At 43.9% G+C, this 25,756-nt stretch overlaps 1 protein-coding gene across 2 annotated transcripts in view; it reads left to right on the top strand.

The window, feature by feature from the left end:
• Nucleotides 1-25,756, top strand: part of RABL6 (RAB, member RAS oncogene family like 6) — a 383,686-nt gene that overhangs the window by 105,920 nt on the left and 252,010 nt on the right. For both annotated transcript variants that reach the window (XM_069241431.1, XM_069241432.1), the window contains exons 3-5: nucleotides 4,847-4,894; nucleotides 22,433-22,485; nucleotides 22,945-23,036. In XM_069241431.1, the coding sequence (XP_069097532.1) occupies nucleotides 4,847-4,894; nucleotides 22,433-22,485; nucleotides 22,945-23,036 (193 nt within the window). The remainder of the gene's footprint in view (nucleotides 1-4,846; nucleotides 4,895-22,432; nucleotides 22,486-22,944; nucleotides 23,037-25,756) is intronic.

A 25,756-nucleotide genomic window follows, 5' to 3' on the forward strand; every position in this document is an offset into this window, starting at 1 on the left:
GAAATCCAAGAGGTCAATATTTGCATTCCTGGACTGCACAAAATTTGGAAAGTTGACCCAGGATGCCTCTCCTGTTAGTCATCAAACTAGTAATAGGGTTTATGTAGTAGATGTGAAGGCTTGTTAAAGAATACCTTGTAAAATTTAGCTTAAAACATTTCCCAACACTGTGCCTTGCTTGCTGGCATTGACGCAGTGGCTCTTAAGACCCGTGTTACCATTTTTTTTTTCTTTTCCTGTGCATTAAAGAAATCAAGTTGTGCCCTTAACTTTGGTTTAATTTGTTAGTTGTTGTTCATTCAACGTGAGTGTTCCCAGGCGGCCCACCTTCTTGCTTTTCTCAAACTATCATTGTTTCATTCCCAGTTGAGTTCTTGCTCTTCTGGCAGTCAAGGTGGCTTCTGTTTCCTCATTAACCATGGGTGTAGTAGGACAGAGATTTGGAGTGCTCTTGATTTTTGTCTTCCTTTCAGTCACCATCAGCTCCTTTTATAACTGACATTTAATTACTTTCCTGTCTTGCTCTCCAGAGTTCTGAACCTAGACTGATTTACCTGTGTTGCAGGCTTTCTATACCCTTTGTATTAGAACGTGATGCTAGTAGTGATTAGAAAATATTTCTCTGTGCCTTTCTCTAACTCATCAATCAATAGTAGGTGTGTCAGCAACTGATGCCCCCCTCCCTTTCTCTCCAACCATCTTATTTCCTATTTTGGTTTTATTTCTGTTCATAGTTGAGTTAACTATGTTGTGTTAGTATTCTTGTGTGAATTATTATTCACTATTTGAAATATAAAATTGTTGTGGTAAAAATCTCAAATTTTTACAATTGCTTTCATATGGGAAATTTCTCCCCTTGGTCCTTCTCCTCATGCATGCAGGTGCAACCTCTTCATAGCCCTACACTCTCTAATCATCCTGGCCGCAATGCCTATGCCGCCCCTCCTTATTTTTTCACACCACTGTAACATCGCCCCACACACAATTACATGCTCCTCTCTTTCCACGGGGGTACAGCACATTCCCTCTTCCACCCCCTTGCCTTGATGGATGCTAATCCAAATGCCCCTGACCTGCGCCTCCCCTTAAATTGTGGCAGAATCCTCTTCATAACCTCCACCAGCACAATGCTGTTTTGTCTACTGTGCTGTGCTTTTCTCATACTCTCCTCTTCCTGCCCCCTCCACACTTCTCATCTTCCTTGTTAGGTCTCGCTTGAAACAGCGAATGAGCTGTCTCTTGCACAACATTTTGTTAGCCTACAATGGGTTAAGCTTCTGCCCATTCTTTACAGTTGGTTAGCTTCATTGTCACTCTTTTGGTTGCTTCTGATTTGTTGACCCATGTGGGCTTCACGTCATCTTCTTGTGTTTGACCCTCACCTGGAGCTCGCGCAAAGTACTTCTGTCCTTCCACTGATTGCGTTGTGATAGATAATTTTTTTCTTTTAGTGAAGCCCTCTGTGAGAGTGTATGTGTTCATCTGCTTGGTCGCAGCCACACACCGCACACACCCCCACTCTCTGTGTTGTCTTCTGCTGCTTCTGCTATCCTTGTTGTCCTAATTCTCCCCTCCCCCACCACTTCATAGTGCTTTTTTTTCAATTGTCTGATGTGCCCCCCACACACCCTCCCTCTGTGTTGCCTTCTGCCACACCCTCCCTGCCATCACTTAAAAAAAAAAAATACTGCAGCACGGTCAGCGCTTGCCCTGTCACAATTATTTTTCTTTCAGCCATTCTGCACAGCAGCCATCCTGCTATGCAACATGGCTAAAAAAAATTGACAGAGCCAATAGCTATTGGTGGCAAGACCAGTTTGCTCTGCCAATGCTTGTTGTGGGAAATAATTCAATCTGCAGGTACCTTGTCTTTTTAATATCCCCGGCTATCAAATTATATCTGGAAATGTTGCAATAGCTCTCCTGCACTTATTGGTGGCATTTGCCATCTTTGACATGACTTCACTAGAGCCGTGTAACCCCACCCAGGCGCCCTGATGTCACACACAGGCCATGTTGGTGCTATTGCTTAGTGTACTTGTTCCCTCTGGCATGCCCCCTGACCCCACCTAATCCACGTAACCTGCAACTGAACAGCCACTTGCAGGCTCTCCCTGATGCGAGTCATCCCCAGACTTCATCAGAGTACGACACTCACTTCATCTGGCCCGGGCCTGTGCCTAGGGTTTTGCCATTAGCTCCTCCACCAGTGCCGTCTCCCGTGCCAGCACCAGCTTTGGAGTCCATCCCTCAAACAAAAGCCATCCTCATACACTCAGACAGGCACAGAAATGAATGGAAGTGGCACAGCAAAACGTTTCAGTAATGTCTTTGTCTTTGGACAAATATTAGCAACGTATGGATAACATTGCTGGTATAAATTCTGACCACATCCAGGTGCCTCAGAGATTTTGACCATGATGACGGAGACAGTAGTGAGGTGGCCTGATTGCTGCCTCCTGTTAAGAAAGATCCTCTCTAAATTGCAGGTGACCTGGATATGGCCCGGAGTGGGGATTTGAATCCCCTTGTGGACCACCCTCTGCTGAAGGTGCCTCTTTCACAGCTGTTCATAAAAAGGTCATGGAGGCCATGTAACTGCCTCTTCCTATGGAAGAAAATACATTTAATCTAATTATGGAGATTAATCAGATGGCCTGATCATCATCAAAGCTGTTGCGCACCTTTATTGAGTCTCTAAGGGAATCTATCAAGGCAGCATGGGCCAAGCCATCTTCTACCGTGGTAATAAGCTGTTAAATTGCCCTTCATCATTGGCAAGCTCTCGGGATACTATCTTGTTCTCATCTTTGTCAACTCCTGAAAGCCTAGTGGTACAAGCATCATCCGCATGAAACAAACCTGAGTTTCAACCCCTATGCACGTTCTCACCAGCAGCCTTAAAAGATTATGGGGAAGAACGTTTTCCCTCAGGTGGTCTGACACTTACGTCCACCAAAGCAAAAACTTCTTTTGAACAGGTAGACCCATGGGTAGTAGGATAGCTATTGCAACTTTTCCAGATCAAGTCGTCTGCCTGGAGATATTTAAAACCTGGGGAATATGCCTTTAAGTACAGTATCCTCCAGAAAGATTATTACCAAAGGTAAGTAGCTTGTGTCCCTTCTCTGTTATCCTCATTCTGCCTGCTGTAGAACTTATTCTGCAGGTTCCTAATGCAAGGCAGCTATCTTTTACTGTCAGATAGCTGTTCTTTTTCATTCAGTAACATTTCCCTATTTAATGGCACTGCAGTCTCATTTTTATGTTCTTTACTTGAATAGGTCAGTGTTTTCATGATTACTTTACTGACCGGACTTTCCATGTGTGGGCCGGAGAGCCCTTAATCTTTTGATGAAAATAATATTTTGTAGGAAGGACTTGTTTGCCATCTCTTAGGCAGACCCTGGCATATAGACCCTCCATGTGATCCATCCGAAGTCAGTCATAATTAGACCTTGGCTACAGTATCCTTTGTGTGTGACTCATTCGGAAAATGCAATTTTGCTACTCTAGACAGGTCAACATTTAAGCATTCATACATAACAAAGTTGATCAGAGTATGATACACGAATAAAACCGAATTCTGAATCAGCTCCAAGGCTCAAATATTCCCAAGCTGTAATTAATAAGTAGATCTCATACTTGAATCCACTGGCAGACACTTTTTTTTCACTCCCTAACCTCTTTCTCAGTTTCCCCTTTGTGAGCCTTAGGGATCTAGAGATATTTCAGTTTAAGTTTCCGGGTGCACCCTAACCTACATTTAATTACTGTCAGACCTAGTGAAGGGTAAATATCCAGTGGACTCGCAGAGTCATTTGGGTGTCCCCTCCCCTGAAAAAACACCACCTTTGCCACCCTTATCCGGTGGCCTCAAAAGTTCATTGATCGCGTGGATGTCCCTGTAAGTGCTGACCGACTACTAAACCTGTCCCTGTTCCACAAGCCTAACACCAATTAGTTAATTAAAAGGTTGTCTTGTTATTTAGGTGCTTTTGTTTTGAGGGATATGTGTACAATATGAATGGAAACTCAGCAGCTGGTGGCTCAGCCCACTGAGGTACCGAGTTCTGCACACACATGTGCAGATGGTTAAAACTGAGTGCCAGAAGGAAACCTGCTACATTACAATTATTTGCCTGTTGCTTCTGGTTCATTGACTGAACCTTGCTTGCCACCAGTTCCATCTGTAATAGGCAACTCACATCCCTGCCCTTAAGGCAACATTGGACACACAGCGCAGCATGTTGAATAATTCAAAACATGCCCTTTGCTTCCAAACCTTTAGAGTGTTGTGTAACTTACGTTTATTTGTACTTAAGCATTTTGAAAGGTTTGTCAATATGAAAGACCACACAATGAAATAGGCACTGTCCCCATCTTTCTATAGTCTACGCTTTCTATCATTATCGAAATCCTTCTTTTGTGGTAGCCACAAACAGTTTATCAGCAAAAAGGTTGTGGCCAGATGCCAGCAGTTATGAAGAATTTAACCACACCTGCCACAGCTTCAGCCTATATTCCAAACTCCAAACCATTACCTGATCTTTGGTCTTATTGTAAATCATCCGCAGTGTTTTCTTCCAGCCAAATGGATACCATCCACAAACACTGCTAACAGTGGCTGTGGCTCAGATCTCCTAGAGTTGTTCTTATCTTTTGCAAAACATACAAGATTAATCTTGAAGTTTCAGTGGTTAGTGGCTGTGTATGTTGTATTGTCATGTTATACAGTATTCATTTGTAAGCAGTGGTGTACCATTTTCAACCCCCAACCCCTATATTTGAATGATTATTCTATAGTGAATCTCAATTCACATATCTTTTTCTTCTTTCGTTATAGCCACTGATGACATTGTGAAGGTTGAAGTATGGGACGTGGTGGACAAAGGTGAGCATTTATTATTGACCACATATTGAACATAAAATGGGTTCTCTCTTTTCGGACTTTTATAACATATTTATTAGTGAAGGTGGATGCTAGGATTTCACAAATAAAAATGAGATATACACACAAAAAATAAAAACTGTGCTTGAGTAAAGGGGGACTGTAAAAAAAAAAAAAAAAAGGTAATGGCCAGAGAGAGCAGCTTTTTCAAGCAAAAGTAGTGTAGCAGCCTCCCATTTAGTTTAAATACTGATTCAGCTTATCCTTTGGTGTAGAACTTCATTGTGTGCTAGATTAGAATTTAAACTCTCTCTGTGCAAAGTTGTGAATGGGTGACATACTCTATACACACTTGGAAGCAGTCTGCATGATGAGGCTGAAGTAGTGCAGCTCACTTTAAGACAGGGGAACTAATCTCTTATCTTTAAGAAAAAGCCAGCGTTCTTCTCATGAACCCACCACCGTGTTGCTCACTCTGACCTATGTGCATCTTTCTCTGTCCTTGGAGTTCTTCCTTGTGTGCGTCTCCCTCTGTGTTGCTTAGCCCACTGCCATGCCCTGTCAGCATCATATGATATGGTTGATCATAGCATCTTGCCGAAGACAGTGAAGAAATGTCCTCAGCATGCAAAGGATCCAGAAGCAGGACTTCACCACTGCTGACATCTGCACTCAAATGAAAGTTGTGCATCAAACATAACGCCCCTATTCCTAGCCACAGCCACTGGAGGAGGTGTGGGGGGGAGGTGGGGGGGCGTAGTTAGGGCATGCTGCTACCCATCTCCGAATCCCACCCAAACAATAAGAATTCGGTTTTGTCTGGGTTGCATTGCAATTGTTGGCCTTCAGCCAATCAAGCAGTGTTGCCATACAATGAGCAAATACCTCCTTAACACTTGCAGAGTTCCTGTCATACGTGAGAAGGAGTTTGGTATCATCTGCATATGATATGACCCAGATGACAAAGGATTCCACCAAGTATGCCAATGGGGACAAGTAAATGTTGAAGAGTGTGGGACTTAGGGAGGAGCCTTACGGCACCCCCCACTTCAGCTTCTTCGCTCCAGAGGCATACAGCTTCATCCAAACCACCTGCTGACGTCTATCAAGAAAAGACCCCAGCCAGCCCAAGGAACAGCTCATCACTCATGGCAGGACCATCGCAGACACTTTCCCAGGCTGTCTACCCCAGCCGAAGGGAGCAGAAAATTGAGTCAATGTTACTTAGGAGGACACACATCAAACAAGCATAGGCAGAGCCAATAGCGTTCACCTTTGTGACATATTCGTTTTGCCAGTGTTTCTAGCCACACTAACAGAATATGTGATGCAAAGCAGCATGGTTAAAGAAAAAAAAATTATGTGACAGTTTTTTTGGAAGGTGCCTTTTTCTTTTTAGCTACAAAGCCGAATTGGATCAGTAATGAAAATATAATGCACTAAAGCATTTTTTTTCAAAGTGTGTGTGGGTGGGGGGCGGAAACAACACAGGGGATGGTGTGTAGAACTGCAAAGCAACACATGGTGAGGGGTGAACGGCAAAGCAACATGGAGGATAGTTCGGGGGAATGGCAAAGCAAACCAGGGGTTAATTTGTAGAAATGGTGAAGCATTACCGGGGAGGGGGGAGGTAGTGCTGAAATAACACAAAGGGGACACAAAAGCTACGATGGGATGGCTCAGGGGGCCGTATAAGCAATAGGTGGAGGGTAATAGCAAAAAATCAGGTTGGGGGAAGTTACGCGGAGTGCATGGGTAGGGGGAAGCACACAGTGAGCTCAAGAGGGAGGATCCTGGGAAGAAGCAGTTGGGAAACACGGGGCTGCAGGAAGTGCAGGGTAAGAGATGTACACGAGGGAGACAGCTCGAAAACAGGCACACTCTAATTGAGTGCTTCACACAAAAGAAAAAGTAGCGCTTCAAAAGCAAGCAGTAGAAGCAGCGATTGTAGCAGGGTAGGAACATTTGGGTGGGACACACACAAGACTGTCAAGCTGGGACATGAATAAGAAACAGGCAAATGAGAGTGACCAGGAAAGCCAGCCTATGGTGAGCAATAGGCAGGATCCAAGCCCCTCTGTTCTTGGTAAGCCACAGTATGCCTCCCAACCCACAGTGCATGCACGGCCATCGAGTCTCGACCTGTATACCTGGAAAGTAGCACTACCTGGGCAGCAAAATCGGTTTGTCAGTATACTGTTCAAGGCAGATATCTTGGTCTAACTGGTTCTGGTTGTTGATTTCCATACGCCTCAAAATGAGCTACAGCTATTCCCAGGCCTAAGCTCTGCAGATGGATGTGTCCACGTGACAAGGAAACCTGAAAGGTGCCTCCATCTGGTACTGCAATCATTGTGTTCTTGCAGAGGGCAATGTTCCCACTATCCATGGATTCACCTACAAGCACAAAGGTATAGCAGAAAGTGAAATGGCCCGAGTCATCCGATACTGAATGGGTTTTCTGTGAATCTGAGCTAATTTGCTATGTTGGGGGTTGGGGGCTGAGAGTTCAAAAGGAAGTGGCAGAGAGGGGCACAATGTTTGGGCTTGTGGCTGCGGGCTGACAGCTTGTAGTGGTTTTGACTGTGCCATTACGGTTCTGCCCACATCAGGAAAACTTACATTGTTGCTGCTGCACATACCGTGCACGTTCATGTGTGTGTTTGAAAAGTTATCTTACATTTTTTTTCCTGATCAAAACGAGAACTGTTGGTTTTTATCAGTAGCTATTATTGTCATGAAGCCAATATCTGAGTAAGAAAAAATGAGAAGGCAGGGCATCTATGCTGATTTTCCTTGGGACATACAGCAGCATAATCACCCTGTTGTGCTTCCTTCGGTGGGTGAAAGTGCAAGTATTGCACACTACCTTAGAGTTGTTCTGTGAGAAGCCTGGTGAGACGGAGAGTATACAGAGAGTATACCTATGCCCTGAGCTACTGATGCTTTGCGCTCTAAGAATACTGACGCGTCCAGTCCACTCTGCTTTAGGCCAATTTACTATGAAGTTCTGTTGTCATTTTATTAAATCACCATAGTATAGATTGTCTAAACATGTTTAGGTATTCTCTGGTAGCAGACGTCTATGACGCCATATTTTTGTGTCTTTGATGTTTGAGTAATGGTATCAAGCTAATAAAAAGTGGGTTTCTTAAACTGTGAACTCATTTGCTGTGTGATTGCGATGGGGGAAGCCCTGGTGGTTTTGATTTGAATATAGTTTCCGGTGTTTTCCCACTAGAGCTGGTTGTCTCAGTGCACTGCAGCAGATTTGTCATGTCTCCATGACTGTGCCTAGTGAGCTTGTGTGAAAAGTAGGTGATTTGAATTATTTGGGAAACGCCCGGAACAAACACTCTGTAACCACGATTACGTTGTGAACGCAAGCTGAACCACGCGTGGTTAACAATGACTCCCTCTTTCGCTGCCTTAACCACACATGTGCTGAACAACGGACACGCATGGTTAAGGCAGAGAAAAAGGGAGAGTGCGTTGGGCGAGGACACGCTCAGGTAAGTGGGGTGGGGGTGGATTAAGGGCTTGGGGTGGGGTGTTTGGGTATTTTTTTTTATTTTTTTTTATTTTTTTAGGGATGGGGTAGGGGAAGATCAGGGCAATTCTGTTTTTATGGGCGGAGGTGGGGGTTGGATAGTTTTGTTTTGGGGGTCGGGGTACTTTTGTTTTTGGGGTAGGAGTAGGGTAATTTGGTTTTAAGAGGGTCAGGGTAGTTTGGTTTTTGTTGGTGGGGATCGGAGTAGTTTGTTTTTTGGGGTCCGGGGATCGGGGTAGTTTCGTTTTTGGAGGTGGGGGATTGGGGTGGTTTGGTTTTTAGGGGGAGTGAGGTGGGGGAAGGGTTTAGGGCTCAGGGTGAGCGGAAGGTATCCGGGGTAGTTTTGTTTTAGTGATGGGGTCCTCTCTGCCGACTGTTGTTGTTGTAAATCTGGCAATATAATATAGTTTGCCTTTGGTAGCTATGTTGTGCTCTTTTCCTCTGTACAAACACAAGTTGCCTCGCAAGTTGCAGAAAGAATCAGAGCTGTTCTTCAAATGTTTGGTGTCCAATGGTTATTTCTATGTTCTTGAGCAAAGCTTCTATCTACAAACCATGGGTATGGCCTCAGAATTTCATTTTAACAACTGTAGCTCATCATAATTTCACTAGTCAACCCCACACCCTCTTCCAAATTAGGTTTTCCTGGCACCCATCTCCGTAAGATAGAGATGTAACTTTGTTTAATTTTGTAGTTTAAACATCAACATATTTACAAACTGCGAATCTGCAAGTGCTTATCTATGTAAAATATTTTGAATAGCTTGTCAGTCTAAAATGTATTATGCACCTCCAACGACTCATTTGCTGTCTTTTACTTGAACTCACGGGCAGCCAGTAAAATACCAAACATATTGGTGTAGAATTTACTTCACAAAACGTCACAGCAATTAGCTTAATAGTTTACCTAAATCCATAACTGTTAGGGTAGCGCTGTACTTTAAAAGTTTAATACACTTACTGTTTTAAATCCCTACACTTAGTTTTTGGAACGTTACAAACTCACTACCCTCTTGCTTCGGCTGATTTTCTCAGCCCTACCAGTTAGAGGTGTTTGTGAGGATTCGCCCAAGTATGTGTTGCCTTCCCTCCACTCAAGAATGATGGCTATTGACTCTCTAGTAATTGGTAGTAACTACCACTTAACTTCTGGTGTGCTGATGCTGTTGTACACTGGCCTATCTGAATATTCAGATACATTACATTTTCTTTCTCATGTGCTTTTCTTCAGACTTCTACTGGAGGTTGAACCAGGTCCCATCATGCCCTGTGCTGGTTCCCGGGCACCATACACACGTTGTCACTTCAGCTCCTCTTTCTTCGGAGTGCTCCTCTGTTTACTCCATTGCTAATGCAGCGGAGTTAGATGTGTTATGGGCAAACTCTGACCTGAAGTAGGAAGTCAGCCATTTTAAAATTGTTTGTTATACTTTATTTTCAAATGTCATGTGGCATCACCTTTGAACACTTCTCCTGAGCAGATATATATATAGGAGATAATCTGGCAGGACTGTGCATTCCTCCACAATTATTGCTTGGGGCTCAGCTTGGTACCAGGGTTGCAAAATGTACTTAAAACATGAAGCGTTGCACCTTCGACCAGTGATTTCAAATTGCTTGACTTTTAGTGTGAGACACAGAAAGGTATATAATTACAGTGGTTGACATATTCTGCTGTTCTTGGCAAAGCCCCTCTATTTTAGTGTAACAAGAGGCAATGGCATGAGATACTCGTGGAAAGTAACCAATTAGAATCCAAGCCCTTCACCAAGGAAATGGTATACTTCCCTTAATAAGGTGTAATGTACTCCCATGGGATGATCTCAGCAACTAGCAGAATCTTTGTTATGTTATGTAGGAATTTGTAAAGTGCAGCAAAAAACACTAGGTGCATACTGACATTAAGGGGCTAAAAACAGCATCCTGAATATAAGCAGAGCTAAAAAGCCAGGTTTTATTTATTTTTCTGAAAATGTGAATGGTGATCAGGTGGCTTGAGACTGGAAGAGAGTTCCAGTTCTTACTGGCCATGAAAGAAAATGAACGTCCCTCAAGGAAATTTCTACTAACGGCGAGGACACGGATTTGACCTGAGGAGGAGGACATCAAGTTGTGGGTGGGGAGATGGGGGCGAAATTTGACTTGCAGATTGGTTGGTCCTTTCTGATTGTCAGCATTATGGACCGAGCAGTGCTATATAAAGATGCAGTGCTTCTTTATTGAGAGCCAGTAGAGATCCCTGTGTTAACCAGAAGTACCGCTTCATGCGTGGAGTATACAAGAAGTTGTTCTCACAATAGCTTTGAGGACGATGCAGGATTCACTGAAACAACATCCCTGTTCCTGACCACCAGGGTTTCAGATGCAACACCATCCTTGGCATTGCTTGCACGTAAAGAGAACTTACAGATGAAGAACATTGACGTTTCCTTTTGATAGAATGTTCTTGCTTCTACTGGATGGGACCTTCTGCAGTGCAAAAGAGGAATTGTAACCTCATAGTCCCATAAAACCATTGGCTCTCCTTCACTCTCTTCTGAATTGTAACCTACATCGGCCTTTGCAATTTACCAACTGAAACAAATGCAAAACTGGGAACTCAGAATTCATTCTAAATCCAAGTTTATCCCTTGCACATTTCGGGATTCTAAGCAGCCTGCTCTCTTTTTGAGGACTGTACCTCTTGCATTAAAGTCGAGAAGCACACCTTCCCGGTTCTCTGGAGACCTATTGCAGGTATTGGCCAAGAAGAAACCCACATCACCTAAGCTTTGAGCATCACAAGTCAAAGATTTTTTTTTTCATTTACTTCCTCTAACTGGGTTCCAACTGTCCTGTGTATTTTTTAGAGATCTCCCATTAATATTATTTTATGGGTTCTGCAGCCAGGCGTTTTGCTTCGACTGTTTTACGGAATGTTTAAGGGGAGGATAAGTTACACTTTCTAACCTAAACACATTGGTGACTGAGCTTCTGTGTATTAACACAATAGATAAAGTATATCATTACTGTTTCCTTGAAGATCAGCTGACTGCCAACTGCAACATACGTACCCACTGCAGCATACTCTTGGGAATTGTCAGTGAAGAACCGAATGGCATTCAGCGACTTCTTAAAACTGAAAGTGCTTGAGCTAATAATACATACTTTTTCTCCAACTTATGGAAGAAAAAGAAATCCTTGTCTGCGTTGGCAACACAACAAGAAAGTATGTAGTGCTCCCAACTTTTGTAGCAGGTGGCTCTGGAGATTTTGGAACAGGCCTTGGAACCCAATATCTCCAGTGCAATTTTGTGTGTGTATATGTGATATATATATATATATATATATATATATGTGTGTGTTTTGCACGCACGTGCAAACATATATAGCATAAACTTAGCCATCTGATCATGTTTTGGAGCTCTGTACAACATTCATATTACCAGCAATCAAATATCAACAGAGGCATGACAAGCATCTTGAAGGTTTAATAATTTGTTGTAAAACTGTTTACGTGACTGGAGTACAAGTTGCTGCAGGAACTGGGTGCACATAGAATACAGTAGACTGGAATGATTAAACAGTGGATGGAGGGTAAGAAGACAAAGGTATATGAGGGAGCATGACCGTAATTAGCTGAATGCAAAGTAGGGAGGGATGTTGAGTTGATCTTGTATAAAGTGTGGTTTCATTGTTCACATCATGGATTCAATGCACTATAACACTCCAGGGAATGGGCAGTACTTGTCTGTCATACAGTGGTGTAACAAACTGGAGGGGGTTCCCCCTGCAAAGAACATGGAGGAGCCCCCTCTCTGAACTCACTCAGGAGCTCTCGGGCCAGGGTGTTGTGCTGAGGGCTCCCCCACCCCCCAGGGTGCTGTGCTGAGGGCCCCCTAACCCCCCGGAGCTTGGGCCCCCCCCAAACCGTGGGGGCCTTTGTTACACCACTCCAGTTAGATTGACACAGATGGCATTAAATTGCCAATTACAGTGCCATAATCATTTATTGTACAGGGGTAATGAAGTTGGAATGAGTTGGAGCACAATACATTTTGTCCCGCGTAAATTTGAGCTAAACCCAATGGTGTACAACACACATTCAATAAGTTTGGTCTTTTTTTCTAACGTTGAGTCCCCTTGCCCCACTACTCAGCCTTTCCACCATTGACAAAAAGAAATATCTAACATGTGGACGTTGGAACTGGTATCTGAGGACTCTGCACACAGGGGTATATATTATTGCTATTGTTAATTAGCTCGACAAGATTCTTTAAGATGATAGTGCTCCCAAAATGTTATATGCCCTAAAAACACCCTATAACTGATCTCATTCATTTTTCCAAAGGATTGAGGTTTTACTGTGAGTCCTGTCATGGTGTTGCTAGCACTGTCTAGATGTGTACACATGAAGTGTATTGCACTGTCCAGACCAGACTGTACTATTGGGCATCACCCCAGTGTGGTAAAGGAATTAATGAAATTGAATGGCCAGTTGGCACAGACCCACTGGCCACTGTTTTCTTAATATAAGTGCACCCTATTAGTCAGGTGGTCAACTTCCCCTTCATAGTATGTGGAACTCTATGCACCATTTTATACAAAAATACTGGACCGTAAGCAACATGCTTAGCTATCTCACCTGAAGGAGTTAGGTGCATACTGCAGGACTTAGCAAAAATTACTGGTTGATTCTGTGACTTAAATTTGGAGGTATATTGCCTGGCGTGTTCAAAACCTTTATTACTCAGACCCATCAGGAACACCTGCCGATGTGAGGGGTTGCTAAGACAACTGCACAACCTGACTTGAAGATTGTTAACTGTGAGAGCAAAGCTGTTCTTGACCTTTGTCCATCTACCCAAAAGAGGACAAGAACATGTAGTCAACTTGAGATTAGTTGAGTGTCTTTTGTGGATCACTACTTTAGACAGCCTGGTGGAGGCACTGTACCGCCTCCCTGTGGCCACCCCGTTTTTAGGTCTCGCCTACTAGACTGCTTGTGCACCGCTTGTTGCAAGGCATATTGAAAGGGCTTCCCTATCAAGGCATACTGAAAGGGATTTCAGTGGGTTTAGGGCCTGCCCATCGCTTACCATAGATTGGCTTCATTGTAACTGTCATTTACTTGCTTCTTATTTGTTAGCTTACATGGGTTTTGCTTCATCTTTGTGCCCTTGTCTCTCCTCTGGAGTGTAGACACATTATTTATGCCCTTCCACTGCTCCGTTTTCAGGTGCTACTTTTGCTTTTTGTTTAAACGTTCCCAGAGCGTGCACGTGTTTTCCAGCTCTCTCTCTCTCATGTACTTCCCCACCATCCTCGGTCTCACATGCATTGATTCTTCTTTACCCACGTGCCTCTTCCCCTCTCAGTTGTCAGAACATCACACAGGTTACTGCTTATTTTAGCAGAGTACTAGGAGTCATGTGAACATATAGGATACTGGTATCCTGCAACATAAGCGGTAGTCAGATAGTCATTATCACCAAAGTGCACGTCATAATGACCACATTATCATAAAAGCCAAGACATCATCAGGAGTGCACAAAAACTGAAACATTCCCATATTGTTGATGTCATAAAACAAAATTCACCAACATGAATGCACATAATGAGTGATATGCCCGTCCTAAACCTGCACCTCCCAGGGTATCCTAGATAGATCCTGAATTATATAGGCTATCCCCACTCTAGTAACCTGACCTATAATCATGCACCCAGTCCTGGAAAGCAGGAGGATCACTGCAGGCAAACAAGTCCAGTGGAAGACAGTAGACTATTTGGTGATCTCCCACAGGGCCCTCTACGCGAAGGCCATCGTGCGTCGTCAGTACTGTTGGGGAATACACAGGGGGGTGCTGCCCCCTAAGTGGAGGCAAGGAGCTCCTGTTGGTGTTAATGTGGTAAGTAAAGGCGGCTGGGCAGGCACAGGACCTTCAACGAGGTTCTCCTCTTGTCCTGCCAACTGTTGTATACTGCCTAAGAGGACAACCCCACCTGTCCTCCTGTTTGTAGGGTTATAGGAATTCGAACAGAGCCGGGTGTGAGACAGGCCCCCGAGCGTTGGCTTCCCAACGAGCTGTCTGTGCTCCCTTCACAGGAGATACGGGTTTTCCAAATCCAGCCCCCTGGCTCAGAAACGCCCCAACTGCAGCTGTCATCTGACACGCGATCCATCTGTCTGTATCGAAAAAAAACAAAAAAAATTCTCCTGAAGTGTGCAGGTGTGGGTCCAAGGAGCGCTTAGGTCCTTAGGTCCTGCGCTTAGGTCGCTAATGTCATCCTCCCAGGGTCCGTTGAGGGGCCGCAGATATCCGCCCTTCATGGGTACTAGCAGCCTCACAGGGTCATGGCGCGAGGCTCTCCAAGAACAAACAAAAAAAATACAAAAGAAGAAAGGAGCGGCCTGAGCTGCAGCAGTGAAGGGCCACAGAGTGCGTGCCTGCCTGTGCCCAGGGGGCACTGGGAAGTGTGTGATTCGATCACGTTGCCCAAAACATGGCGGCTACTCTCCGGTTCCTCCGTCGCCCCTCCTGGGACCGATAAACAACTCCCAAAGTACCAGACAGAATCCTGAAGGGCGAACCAGGCACTTCTCTCTTAGTTACAGTGCTCCCTTTGCCCTCGATGTAAGAGGTTCCCCCAGAACACGGCGAGGTGAACACCCACCACCCAACCCCTGGCGGACAACTGGGGAGCAGGGAGGTGCAGAGAGTTTAGAAGCAGGCCAGCACATCAGGGTGCTGATGAGCCAAGTGTCATTTTCCATGGGGATCTAGCAGGCCACAGGTCAACACAGCAGCAAGGTAGTCCTTCTGGTGGTTCCTGGCACAGCAATCTCTTCCAGCAGCATCTAGGGTTCAGTCCACCCAGTGTCCCCCAAGTGTCTCTCAGTGCCTCTGTTCTGTACCCACATGGGGGACAACCCCTTGCATTTTTACTCATTTTGCACAGCCTTCACAAAAGGGGCTGAAGGGGTTCCAACCAGCACTAACCAGTTCTAGGGAGGTCTCCTCTCTCCTCCAGCATTGGCTTCAGACATCAGTGAGGTAAACAAGCCCTTTGTGTGAGGCCAGGGCACAGCCTTTACAAATGTAGGTGTGCCCTGCCTCTCCTTCTCTAAGCCTAGGAAGACAGTTCAGTATGCAGATGCACTCTTGTGACACCTCCACCCTCCCAGTGCACAGGCTGTTTGAAAGGTATTCATAAATCCTAGCTGTCACTCTACCCCAGACGTGGATCGGAGTCAAGCTGTAAAACACCAGAGTCCTAAGCACAAAGAAATGCCCAGTTTCTAAAAGTTGCATTTCTATAATGGTAATAAAAAATCCACCTACACCAGTAAGCAGCATTTATACCTACCGTTACAACAATGCCAAACATGCCTACGCCACCCCTCATAGATCAGACAATACCACTTACACATATGTTAGGGCATTACCAATGCAGTCCTATGAGAGCGGCAGCACCCACAGTAGTGAGGAACCAAATAGGCTGTTTGTCACTACCAGGACATATAGTACATAACAACATATGTCCTACCTTTTACATACACAGCCCCATGCCCATAGGGCAAGCCAAGTCTGCCTTAGGGGTGACTTTTATGTAGTAAAAGAGTAATTTCAGGCCTGGCAAGTGAATCTAGATGCCAGGTCCCTGTGGCAGGAAGCTGCGCACACAGGCTCTGCGGTAGCAGGCCTTAGGTTTGGAAGGCTACCTCTGTGGGTGGGGCAAGCTGCGCTCCAGCCCCTCTAGTAGCATTTAATTTACAGGCCCTGGGTATAGGGATACCAGTGTAGAAGGGACTTGCAGGTAAATTAAGCAAGCCCATCAGGTATAAGCCAATCATACCAAGTTTAGAAGGGAGAGCACATGCACTTAAGGACTGATCAGAAGTGGTAAAATGCCTAGAGTCCTAAAATCAACAAAAAAGATTAGAAAAAATAGGAGGAGGAAGGCAAACAGTTTGGAGATGACCCTGTAAAAAGGGCCAGGTCCAACAGTGCTGCTAGCTAGTTCGCTCCCGGTGGTAATTCCTCCCTCTAAGTCCTCTAGACAGTGCTGCAGCTGCTTCTCTGGTCCCAGTGGCAGTTCCTCATTCTAAGTCCTCTAGACAGGGGTACAGCTGCTTCTCTGGTCCCAGCGGTAAATCCTCATTCCTAATCCTATAGGCAGGGACGAGGACCCCAAAATAATAATATTTAAAAAATGTTCAAAAAAAGAATGGAAATATTTTCATTTTTTGTTGCAGACAGAGGACAAAAGTAAATTGAAGTGCTTTAGTTAAATGCAGGGCCCCTGGAATTTTGTGCTAGAGGGGACCAAATTATGCAACAGGGTTGACCAATTTGTGTGGCAAGAAAAGTCCAGGTATGCATTTACAATGCCAATAGCTCTAACTCAAGCAAATGCAAGACTTATTGCATTACAATGCTTGTTTTAAAAATGCTGCAGAGCATCAGGAATGCTGCTGTGCATGTATAAAGGCACTGGCAAAACCATTAGGTACCAAAGGCGATACCTGACCCATTGGCTTTTCTAGTGCTGGTCCTCTTTTGCTGGTCGTTCGAAGTGACACCTCCCTAGGTCTTACTTTCGTAGTGATGCCTGGTGTTGAACCTACATGCCCTTCTGTGTAGTGCTGAGTGGCTCTTATGCCTTCTGTCTTAAGAGTTAGTCTCCACGAATTATCCAGCTGCAGCCATGGCCATCACCTTTTAATCACTCCAGTGCCCTCCTTTTATTACCTCTGAACCGATAACTCGTTCAGCTGCAGTCTTTGCAGCTGGTGAGGAACTGTGTAAGGTTGTGAGGATGTTTGTACTCTTTGCTCTCGCAGACCAGGCAGGCGCTTTTGCTGCCGCACTTAAATAATCCGGTTGGGCCTAAGTGCCCAGTGGGCCTCCGACCACTACCCTGTGTAACAAAAGACTACGAAAGATGATTTGAAGGCCCCGGTTTTTTTGGGGTCTTTTTTTTCGAGACTGAAAGCCATGCATTGTTTTAAAATAAATAATATGGAGCAATAAATACTGCATGTTAACTTTGTTACCTGCGTCTGATTTGTTTATCCAAGTAACGCTTAGACTCTTCGATTTCTTCATCCCTGAAAGCCAAACCGAAGGGGGTGCCTGACAGTTCAGATGGGCCTCCATATCTGGCTGCTGTGAGTGCAGCAAGGACAGGCAGTACTTGGCACAGTGGGTTTCCAGTTGCCATTCAGTGTGATAGCCCCCGCAGAATTGTCCTGACATCCTTACTCTGTTTCGGAGACGTTTTGCGAATTCTTTTGACCAAGTTTTCAATTAATTCTGGGCATGCTCTCCGAGAGGCGTGGGAGTGGGATGTGGGACACAAGGAAGACAACGACTGGCAGGACACCCTCCAGAGTCCCAGAGAGGTCTCGATCCAGGTGAGATTCTGCCTTGTGCAATTATGAATCCTTCATAGATCATACTACTCGAGAACCCTCCTACATTGCATGGACCATGGGGATTCAGATCTATGCCGAAGGAGGTGTGGGGAGGTGGGCACGTTCTTTCATATTTTGTGGGACTGTCCAATCATTCAGCTGTTCTGGGGGAATATAGTACACATAATGGCCGAGGTCTCGGGACTCTGGGTTGCTCAGGAGCCTTGATGGGTACTGCTCCAGATCTCAGGAGAAGAAACCTGGTCGAAACACCAAAAGACTTGGTTGACACTGACAACGGGGGTGGCCAAACTGGATGTTTCCCGGTTCTGGGGGGGGGGCGTAGGTGCCACCGACCGTCCAAATCTGGGAGAGGAACATGGACTGGTGTCATCATCCCGATTGGATAGTCTACTGGGGTAGGAGCTGCCCCAAAATGTTTTTTTAAAATATGGTCGCAATGGGGATGATATCGAGGACTATGGGCACCTAAGGGAAGTTATAGAAGGGGTAGAATGTGCTCTTGGGATACTAGCTACATAGTGGGCAGCAGGGTAGGGTGCGGATGGCCGAATTGAGGCTTGTTATTACATCCTCTGTAGACATGCTTGTTTGAGTGAAAGCTGATACCCTTGACCAAGATATTAGAGTTGATTATATTCATTACTGCGGTATTGTACTGAGCTTGATTTAATAAAAAAGTTTAAAAAAAACAAAATAAAACCCAAAGGTTCTTAATTAATTGTGAACTGAATCTCTTTATGAGATATTGCAGTAGTAGAACAGAGGCAAGTTTCTACAGTCTTGACTAGATCAGCCCTTCAGTGTTCATATATTAAATAGAATTAGGGAAATACAAGTTGTTAATTTCTGCCATGTGTGTAAATTGCAAGCTCTAGTTCACTTAAATAATATTTAGAATGCATATATACACACCCTACTAGAACCAGACGACCGAAATTTACATTTGACTTTCTGTTGTTTTTCAGGGAAGTTGATAATGGCTTGTATAACGCGTTTGATAGAACATTACGGTTTTTTAATACTGCACATAACAGGTGTTCTGTTAACCAATGTAATAGTACACAGCTTATTTACATTGGAAGGTGTAAACGCCGATGTGCCAGGATTCAAACCTGGAGCTCGTAGGTCATTGCAGAGATCACCAATGATTTATATACTCGCTGAGCTATCAAAAGCTTACAAGATGGCAACATGTAAATCGCTGTAAAAATTGGGAGTGGAATTAGTTAAGCTTCTCTGTAAAATCTATAATGCGGTACTTAACCCCAGCACTAAGACAATAATATTTAGTCTAAAATAAGTTTTGAAGTGCAGATACAATAATTTATATTGATGTGGCAATTGAGCCTCTGTTTTTGACTAAGACAAGTTGGCCAAAGATGTGTTTTCTTTGAGATTTTGGCCCCGGTTCAACCATGGTTATGCATATATTGTTTTTTGTAATTTATATTGAGGGTCATGTCAAACTTATCTTAGCCCTCTCTTGTTCCTGGCTGTTTCCGCTTAAGGTTTCTTTGCTTCATAGTGTGTTCCGAGGAGTCTGTATCTGAGAGTAAGGCAAGGTTATTATTCTGTCTAGGGCAGTGGTTTCCAACCTTTTGACTTCTGTGGACCCCCACTGAATCATTATTGGAATCCGGGGATCCACCTCAGTGAGTCATTACTGAAAGATGGGGCTCTAATCTGTTAATATAATTACATTTTCGAAGCAGTCAATGACCCCTGAGGAAGCTTTACGGACCACCAGGGGTCCCCAGACCACAGGTTGGGAACCACTGGTCTAGGTGTTTTTGAACTCTGCCACTACCACCTAACGCTCTGCATCCTCTCTGTGTATGGCCGGTTAGTATTAATACCAGTGTCATCTACATAGTCAGGTGAGTAAGCATTGGGCACTTGAGTGTGGCATACATGGAGCATAGACTGTTCTTTTTCAATATCATCTCTCTTAAAAAATAATATATCATTACCCGGCATCAGAATGAGCAAGTTTCTCTGAGTTTGTAAAAGCTGATAGCTGACCACACTTTCTGGCCAAGTTTGGCTCAGATGCTTGGCAGCATGCATGCTTTTGTCGTATACAATTGCAAGCCACTTGATACCTAAAGACAGTTCTTATTAATTAATGAGTTCTCTGTTAATCTATTTTTGTTTATAGAAGGTGAATCACAAATTTTAACCGCATTGCAAAATCTCTACTATTTATTTACGCTGTGCACATCCAAACTCCTTTTTTTTTATTGGAGACACTCAAGTGATTGATTAATTAAATATGACTCTAACCTTTACTTTCCAGTAGCTAGCCATTAGAATTCCACAAGCACATAGTACCTGTGGCTATGCATTTCAGTATGATTGGTACGCTTTACTTTCCAAATCTGTTTGAAGAGGTCTGTTTCTTGTTCATGCTTTTTAAAGTAAGTGTGTGTGCATGTGCAGGTCTGTCTACACGTATTCATCAAGGGTGGAACACCAAACAGCAATATTTCTAAGTAAAAGTTGAAAAGAACTATAGCTCACTGTACTTCTAAGAGGCACTAGAACCACATCTTCTATGACAACCACAGCAAATTGTTAGCAATGATCTGCAAAGGTAGGTGTCCTCTCTTCATCGGGTGGCATGCATAATGTTGATAATAATGGAGTTGCATGCCATGACCTGTAGCCTCGCAGCATTCTGGAAGAATTGTGATGAAAGGGGTACCCTATTCCATATGCGGGTGTGTGCATGCTCAGACGTGTTGGAAACAATTGTTACTTCGTATTAAGAATAAAGCGGGGATCACACTGCCCCTGCGCCACCTACCATTACATATGTGGTGGAGCAAGATTTGGAATATCTATGGGATGGAGAAATGATCAGTTATCCCTCATGATCAAGTTCACATATTTGATGCAGTTTGACATCTATTTTGAACACACAAATAGAGAAATCGGGTTATATGGAAGACACAGCGTACATGTTGGAATTAATACAAAAAGCGCAACTGTGCAAGATTTCCTCCTCATCCGCCAGGGCCTTGGGTGCAGATGGAGACTTATGTATGATCCTGGCACTCTCCTGTTGCTTTGTGGTAATGAAGAGATGGCTGGTTATGTGTTTGCTATATCCTCATGGGTAAACAATTTGTGATAAATGTGGGCCTGTAATTGTGTGTATCATGCTAATTTCCCTGTAGCAGGGATTAAAATGTTATAATGAATGAGCAATGTGTCTCATCCTGCGTAGGACCCTTAGGGATATCATTGCTTCTTCAGAGTGTTCAGCCTTAGAATATCACAATCTGGGAGGAACCCCCAGAGCCATAGGTATTAGATTTTAAACCCTCTGGTGCAAATTCTGTTCAATGGAGCAACACGAATTAGAAATCTAGTTGGACTACAACTCATACACAGCCCACTAAGCAATACTGTGCAGGTGGTGTTTGCTGGTCTTGATTAATCTCTATAGATACGTTCAGGGACAGAGCAAAACTCCAAACGTGCTTTCCTTATTGAATAACACTAATAAAGTAGCTCTAAAAAACACTGTATAAAACTTCAAAATGTTAATTTTCAAAAACCTAAGTTTAGTGTATAAAATGTGAATGGTAACCACACAGAATGACAAAAAATGCAGCCATTCATCATATGGCCAGCAAATACAATATGAACAGGCCTAACATGATTAGTACGTTCCTAGCAGCCTAACACCTTATCGCTACTTCTGAGTGTTGTGCTAAAATTTACCATAGTATAAAATAGCAAACCTGTAAATCAGGTTCCGTAAGCTAGATCGTACAGCATAACTTTATTAGCGAGAAATTGCAGTTTAGCTATTCTCTATCGAAGGCCTTGCCTGGGGATGATGCGGAGTGCCGAGCCGAAGGCCTCATCTTTGCATCGTTATAGGAGCAATGCCAAATGGGAGCTGGTTTACAGCAAATCTATATGATCTCTTGGCCTGATAACAATCGTATCTCTTGTTTATAAGTTTGGCAACACTAAAGTCCCAATAAGAGAAAATAAGGATGGGGATTAATGCATCATTTCAATTCAAGTTAACATTTTAGCCTGCGCTGTAAGAGACCATTTTAACATGGCAGCAATCTTAATATAAACAATGAAAACGTAGGAGGCAGATATGATGCTAACACTTATGCGCAGGTTTAAAACTGCACACACTCTAACACTAAGCGATAAGAGTTTGCAAGCCAGAATACGTTAAAATAGAAGAAATAAAAATGGGCCCTGTTACAGCGTTCATGACGATAGTGGCTGAACTTTTCTTCAGTGGCAATACCCTGCAATCACCTCCTCCTTGGGCTCTCAGCCTTAAAAGCAGGATTGTAATAGGAAGCAGTGTCCATGCGCAGCCATCAGATGCATGGATCACATTAGAATACATTCCTGAAGAACCTGCATGAGCATAGTCCTTTCTGAATAGCCATAGTTGGAGTACAGCTGTTGGCAGCTTGGTATACTTGTACCCCACACGAACCCTTCCCTCTGAGGTCATGGAATTCAGTTGTGTTGTAAAGCATGAATCGAGATGAAGAAAATATTCAACTAGCTCTCAATTGTTTTTCAGGTAAATGCAAAAAACGCGGAGAAGGGCTGAAACTGGAGAATGAGCCTCAGGAGGTAAGTGGATTTTGAAAGGGATATATTATACCATGGTTTCTGCATAGTGTCCGATCACTGAGATGGGTTGTCTTGTTAAATGTATGTGAACAGAGCTGGGATTTTAATGTCATGCTGACTCACTGTGTTGCAGGATGTGGGACTCCCTGCTATGAAGGCAACTGTAGTTCACCATTAATATTCCATATAACAGTGTTGTGTTGTAGCACCCTACCAAAATGTTTCTTAAAGTGCTATGTCCCTAGGTCATCTTTGTGCAATCATAAGTCTCTCATCCTCATCAACGTGTGAGATCCGAAATTGCTCCATGGAAGCTTTTCTCAGCAATCTGATCTATGAATACTGCTTTTAATCAAATTCTTGTGATGGTGTGCAAGGTTGCCCCTAGAGAAGTGCATATAATTGCTGTTTTGCAAGGATGGGATGGCATTTACTGGTTACTCTGCTTTTCATCCTCAGCCTGATGCAGAGATGGCACTTGACGCAGAGTTTCTTGATGTCTACAAGAACTGTAATGGAGTAGTCATGATGTTCGATATCACCAAGCAGTGGTAAGAAAGCTTTTTACATAGTGTTGTACATAGCTGCTACATCGTGAATGGATTACAATGCACATATAGTGCATTATTGACAATTCATCACACACTGTTCCATTTGTAGAGACACAGTTCTGGGTTTGGTGCTAATGGAAATTCAACGTGGACAGTTAGTTAAGCTCAGAAAGTAGATATTCTTCTCCACTTTGAGGTCTCAGCCTACCAGACACCACAGCTGTCCGGTTTGCATAAAGACATCTTTGGGACATTCAGAAAGCTAACCCAGGAATCCATTATGCCCGTTGCTTGCCATTGGCTCTGTGGTTTGTAACTCACATTTTGTTTCCTTCCATTTGCTGGCTTTATTTGTTTTAGGCTGTCCAGCTTCAAGTTGTACCTTCCCTTGTTCAATTCTTATTTACAGTATCCTTTAGAGTGCTCCTTTTCTGTAAATGGGCCTGTAAATCTTGTTCTTATCTCATCACATTTGCTGTCCATTCAAAGACTAAGGTCAAATGTCAGGCGCTGTCTTTTGAGGCCGCTTGTTTACTTTTCTTTCTCTGACTTCAAAGTGAGAGAATTTATGAGACAATCTTGCTGGGTACTGAGGGAGGAAAGAGTAGTTTTCTAGCACATTACAACATTTAAATGAAATGTATAAGTATTTTAGAAAATACCAGAATTAAAAACACATTTTTTGTTATTTCTATAGGGTGCGGGAAACAAATACTTTAATGTGATCAGAACAAATCATTACACTAGGTGATGCAATTTCCACATATTTTCGTCTGTGCACTGTATAGTTTTATTGGTAAAACTGCATGTCTGAGCAACTGTAATGGTCATTTCAATTGAAAATGTGTTGTCTGTAATGACAGAGTGCTATCACACCATGAATGCTCCACTGTACGCCACTCCAATCTTCTCTGTTCCACTCCACACCATTGCACTGTACTCTACTCCACTTTACATCACTCCATGCCACTGCACCACTCCACTCTGACATTGCACTCTACCCCAGATCACGCTGTCTCTCTACTCTACCCTGTACCCATCTACTCTATGCTAAAGCACTATTTGCCACTCTACTCTACTCTACACCTTTGCAGTCTTTGCTACTGCACTCTACTCCAGTCAAGGTCACAACAATCTACTCTGCACAGCTACACTGTACGTCTCTGTGCTCTACGGCACTCTGCGTCACTGCACTCTGTGGCAACACACTTTATGCCAAAGCATTTAATTCTGTAACACTCAACTCTATGCCCCTGCACTTTATGCCAGTGCACTGTACACCACTCTAATCTGCTCTGCACCACTGCACTCTTCGATACATTACTGTACGCCATTACACTCTTTGCCACTCTACGCAACTCCACTCTACTATGCACCACTCCACTTTATGCCACTTCACTCTACGCCACTCTGTGTCGCTCCACACTGTGCCACTGCACTCTACATCACTCTATTCTTAACCACTGCACTTACACCAATGCACTCTACACAGCTGTGTTCCGTCACTGAACTCAACGCCACTGCACTCTATTCTGCATCACTGCTCTCTCTGCCACTCTTCTCCATTCAAAACCACTGCACTCTGAAGCTCTACTTTGCAACACTGCACTTTCCACCATTGAACTCTACGCCACATTACTCTGTACTGCTCCACTCTACGCTACCCCACTCAACGCCATTGTACTCTATACCACTGCACTCTATGGCACTATAGTCTCCTTTGCACCACTCTGTGCTACTCTACTCTGCACCACTCTATGCCACTGCACTCTATGCAACTCAACTCTACTCTGCACTCCATGCCACTCTACTCTGCCCCACTGTACTCTGTCCCACTGTGCTCTGCCCCACTCTACTATGCACCGCTCAAATCTATGCCACTGCATTCTACAACCCTGCATTGTACGCCGCTAAATTTAGTGCTTCTCCACTTAATGGCACTACACTCTATGCCACTGTACTCTGTAATAATCTACGCCAACACACTCTACACCAGTCCACTGTTCCCTATGCCCCTCCAGTGTATACCACTCTACAAGACTCCACACTATTCCACTCCAATACTCAACACTCTCTGCCACTCCCCTCTACAACACTCTGCTCCACTCTTCGCCATTCCACTCTACGACACTCCACGCCATTTTCCTCTATGTCACTAACTGTTAGCCGTGCTGAACAGCAGCCATGCTGGTGTACAGCATGGCTAAAACACATTGGCAATGCCAGTAGCTCTTGCGTAGGCGAGATCTATTGGCTTTGCCAATGCTTGTTTATTGAGGTCTGAGTGATTAGACGTGGAAAGCATTTTACAAATTCGTTGTTGTAATTCTCTTGGAGTTAGTCTGTTCATGTGGTTAATTCTTGAAACCGGCACGCAGGTTTAAAGTTATGCACCAGAAGCAGTACAATATACGGTCTAATTACCTTCAGTTGGCCAGCTCTCACTTTCCAGCATTGGTTCTTTTGCCTTTGGGCTCCGTCCCATGACAGTTACAGGAGAGAAAATAACAATTTTAACCAGACACTGACAGTATGTTGGTTTGAGGGTTATTCTTTCGACGTTCACTGTTTGCCTACAAGAATGTGGGGATGAGCCTAATTTCCAGTCCAGGCACGTAGGTGTGATGGCCCCTTTAATAGTATATCTGCTCATTTGAGAGAGTAAAAATTGTTGGTTGTGTACAGCTGTATTTCAGAAAGCGACTTGTTGATATTATTGA

Source organism: Pleurodeles waltl, chromosome 6 (assembly GCF_031143425.1).
Source record: "Pleurodeles waltl isolate 20211129_DDA chromosome 6, aPleWal1.hap1.20221129, whole genome shotgun sequence".
Taxonomy (NCBI): Eukaryota; Metazoa; Chordata; class Amphibia; order Caudata; family Salamandridae; genus Pleurodeles; species Pleurodeles waltl.